Below are 4356 nucleotides of genomic sequence, written 5' to 3' on the forward strand. Positions count from 1 at the left end.
AAAATCAAACCAAAACGATACCATTTTCAACTTTAATTCCTCGAGTAAATGTTGGCTGCATAAAATATAAACTGAAGTTAGACACATGCATCACTTATATTCAAAATTCTACATAATTTTCAATTTTAGAAAATAAAACACGAACTGTGCAGAGTACGTTTTTATGCGAAAAGTAAATTTCGATGTTCGAAAAATGGGATCTGTCGTTTTTTTTTTTTAAAGTAAATGATAATCAACTTTAAATATTATTTCGGACCTCCGAAACATCAGAGGTGGGATCAGGTGCCCTGTTGTCATCTATCAAAATTGAAGCAACGATACATGAGTGTTGTCTTCCGGAATTCGACATGTAACCGGACTGGTTTTTATGTCACACAATCAATATTTATAGAAGGAGGGGCTATCGATCGGAGTCATTGTTGACATCTCTCTCTCTATCCCTCTTTCTCTCTCCAAAAATTCGAATACGTTTTTAACATGTTACAGCGATGTCAACATGAAATTATTTTATAAATATGATGACACACAAAATTAAAACAATATTTAATATTCCAAATTCTGAAAACGGCAACAAAACACGCTCAACGACATGATTTAAATCGAGGTCAGGTTAAAGAATACAACGTAACTGTTTCCACGAGTACACTCGCAGGTGGACATCACGTGATGAATTGTAATATTTAACAGGTCAATCGAAGTCGTAACAATGGAAGCGAGAAGTTTGTTTTGAACACGTTTTTTTTTGTTAAATGAAGCGTGAGCGCACGTTTGTCGGCTCTTCTCCTTTTAATATGACATTATTTTGTTCAATATACAACTACAGTCTTCGTAAGAACAGCCGACAAACATGCGCTGACTATGTATCCAGACGATGCAAAATGCGTGACCCTGATTATCTATTGATATTCAAAAAATCTTCAGGCACCATGCCTTCGATATTTATTTAGTTTACCTCGAAAAGAGCATTTTAAATTCACATTCGTACCATAAATACACAGTTAAGATATCGGGGGTTTATATGATGGAAAAAATTAACATTTTATGGAACTTAAATTTACGGCATTTTTTCTGGCCAGTTAAGTCCACCCGTCTTTTGAGTACAATGTTTTACATCGTACTAAAAAAATAAAAGCAAATGTAAGTATTCTGAATTTTGTTTATGCGCTGACAAGCCCAATCGGCCTTCATATAGATCGTCCTAATATAATTAATATGAAAGATATATTTAAGAATTCACAACTTTGAAGAACATTGAATATATATACAGTATGTCTATATTAAAATTTGGTTAGTATTGGTTTTATGTTTAAAAAGTTATAAACATTGTCTACGACTTTTTGGGACAATTCTCGTATATGTGTACAAAATGCAATACTTATGTTTAACAATGAATTAATTGGAAGAACTTTTTTGAATTGCGCTAAATGTCATATATACCAATATGTATTTTGAAGTTAAAAAAAAACCCTACTTTTATAATCTATTATATTTTCTGGTAAATGTATATATACGGCAGTAATGACTACAACTATTAGTGTAATAATAGGTTTAATTAAATGGAAAAATTGTGTCTGAGCGTCAATAAAATCATGTAATATACATAATTGCATTCAGAACGATTTCTATTATCTTTGAATGACATTCAAACAATGAAGGGGCTTTTACAAACATGGTGTTTAATTCGAACTCAATTCAAGCAGTATTAAGAGAATTATGGATTATAAACTATCATCTACTAGGTAAACAATTCGAATGGACTTCATTGATTACTTTTATTTAAATTCATTCCAGCACTCGGCATCTTTAAAAGAGATCACCTTATTGACCTCTTTAAACTTAAATACAAATGATTGTTTGAGATAATATCTATTCAGTACATTTAAATTCTCCAAGTATTGGAAATTACGCGAATGAGTTGCGTAACACTATCAAAAGAGAATCAGTCAATTAGTTAAAGTGAGAGACTCTATATAAATCAACATTGGATGAAGTTTTTGACAAAACGTACAAAGAAAATGAGTCTGACAATAGCGATTTTGTTTTTCGGTTTGGGAACTTATTCATGTTCTTTAACCGTCGAAAAAGCTATTTTTGAGAACTACAGCTCTATGATAAAACCAAGAAAAAATACAAGTGAGGCAGTGCATGTAAGTTTCTATTTTTCTATCAATTCCGTACAGGAAGTTGATGAACGTTTGCAGTATATAACTTTTTTTGGTTGGTGCAATGTTCAGTGGTATGATGAATTTCTAATTTGGAACGAGACTCAAGAAAATGGGCTAAAATTGATTACAGTTCCTCATCAAAAAATCTGGACTCCAGATTTTACCATGTGGTATACCGAAGAAAATATCCATGGCTTAGAACCTCACCCATTTGTAACACTGAATTCGAATGGTCTCGTCACCTGGAATCCTGGTGGGAAAATCAAACTTTCGTGTGTCATCAAAGTTTCCAGATTTCCTTTTGATGAGCAGTGCTGTAAAATTACTGTTGGTGCATGGCAAGTAACTGACTGGGTCCAGAAACTAAATCCAAGATCAAGGACGTCCGATGATACGAATATCATTTTTGAAAATGGTGAATGGGAGTTTATGAATTTTAACTTTACAGAAGTATACAAGAAAGAATACGATTTAACAACAGTGGTTTACAAACTTCATTTCAGGAGAAGATATCTTTACATCGTTTTGACTATTGTTGTTCCAATAATAATACTTGCTGTTTTAAATTCACTGACATTTTTCGTTCCAGTTGATTCAGGAGAGAGAATAACTTATAGTCTGACGCTTTTTCTTACATTTACTGTTTTTCTAACCTTATTCGAGGAAACCATGCCACGAAATTCTACCGACGTACCCTACCTCACGATATACGTAGCATTCCATTTACTCCTGTGTGTGTTTAGCACAATCATATCCGTTCTTTTGAAACCTAATATCAAACCAATTCTTAATCATGATCACGACCCAAACTACACTAAAGGAGCAAAGGAACTGCAATTTGAACACGAAGAGTGTTATACCAATGCAATTAACCTCAAAGCCGATGTTGATAAAGAAGATGACAAATATCAATGTGGATGTTTAAAGAAAAAATCTTGTAAACAGATGGATTCGTTTATGGCTTTGTTTAACATAATTGCTTTCTTTTTCTCAACAGTTATATTAATCATTTTTTATCATATTTGAATATCTTTTTGCATGTGTAGAGATCGCTCTCTTATTAAATAATTCTACTTTGTTGACACAGACTTTGAATATTGGCTGGCATTGCAATGTTGAAAATGTTGACAATGTTAACGATGTTAAAAAAATATTGATGAATATTTTAACCATCGATTGTATCTTAGTAATAGTGACTGTTTTATAAACATAAAGTTCAAGATATTTACAATATCACAATTAATGTTTATTCTCTTTAACAAAGGGCATCCCAGGAATAACAGTATCACAGTTAATGTTTATTCTTTTTTTACACAGGCCTTCGGGGGATATATTCCCAATATTAATTAATTGAAAATTGACAAAAAGTGTCAAGGAAGTCAATAGTTACAATGTTTTTATAAAACATTGAAATGTCTACTGATCGTTCCGTTCATTGGATCATAAGAAGTACACGGCGGATTTGACAGGTTGACAGGGGATTTTTACTTTTCTGTGGCACGTGATCCTTACTCTTATTTTTCAGGTGTCAGAGTTTCGTACCCGCTCTGCTCCTGCTATGCATATAATGGGATTTGATTTTAAACCTCGAAGAATGTTCAATATCTCTGTATTTCAAGTAAAAAATAACAAACGATGATAATGAAGTATATTATGAAATATGTTTAATCTGGATGTTATCTATTCCAAACTTAATTTAATTGAGTGAAATATCTATCTACACCGAAATGCTGATTTATGTACCAATGGTGTATTGAAAAGAATCGTTTTCCATTACCATCTGATAAAACAATCGAAGCAAGAGTATTATAAATTAATTTTTCCAATGTCTGAAATTTGAAGTATTGAAAATTCACGTCAATTATTTATTTCTACACAAATTGAACATCAATAAGAAAGTATTACGGGATGGTTGAATCAGCCATTTTCATCCTGTCTTTTTTTTTAAAATGTGGAACGTTTTCCCTTAAGGTTTATTAGGGGTAACTTCTGTAAAGAAAATATGTAAATTTTTAAATCAATAATCAAAAATGTTTTATATTCACATTTAGTTACTTTATACAAAATGTATTCATTTGCAAAGATTTTTTTAAAAATAAATCATTTTGATAAGACATTTTTGAAACTATAAAGTGAAAGAGTTCTTTGTAATAAATGACAACAAAATGAAAATAAGAAAGCAGCTAAGTTT

At 31.5% G+C, this 4356-nt stretch overlaps 1 protein-coding gene across 1 annotated transcript; it reads left to right on the top strand.

Moving 5' to 3' along the window:
- The first annotated feature begins 2015 nt into the window (after positions 1–2015).
- Positions 2016–3191, top strand: LOC134250701 (neuronal acetylcholine receptor subunit alpha-7-like). The gene has a single exon (XM_062733064.1). The coding sequence runs from the start codon at positions 2016–2018 to the stop codon at positions 3189–3191; it is 1176 nt and encodes a 391-aa protein (XP_062589048.1).
- Positions 3192–4356: the final 1165 nt, after the last annotated feature.

The sequence above is a fragment of the Saccostrea cucullata genome, unplaced genomic scaffold (assembly GCF_032062105.1).
Source record: "Saccostrea cucullata isolate Sc308-1 unplaced genomic scaffold, CSIRO_AGI_Scuc_v1 ctg1641, whole genome shotgun sequence".
In the NCBI taxonomy this organism is placed as follows: domain Eukaryota; kingdom Metazoa; phylum Mollusca; class Bivalvia; order Ostreida; family Ostreidae; genus Saccostrea; species Saccostrea cuccullata.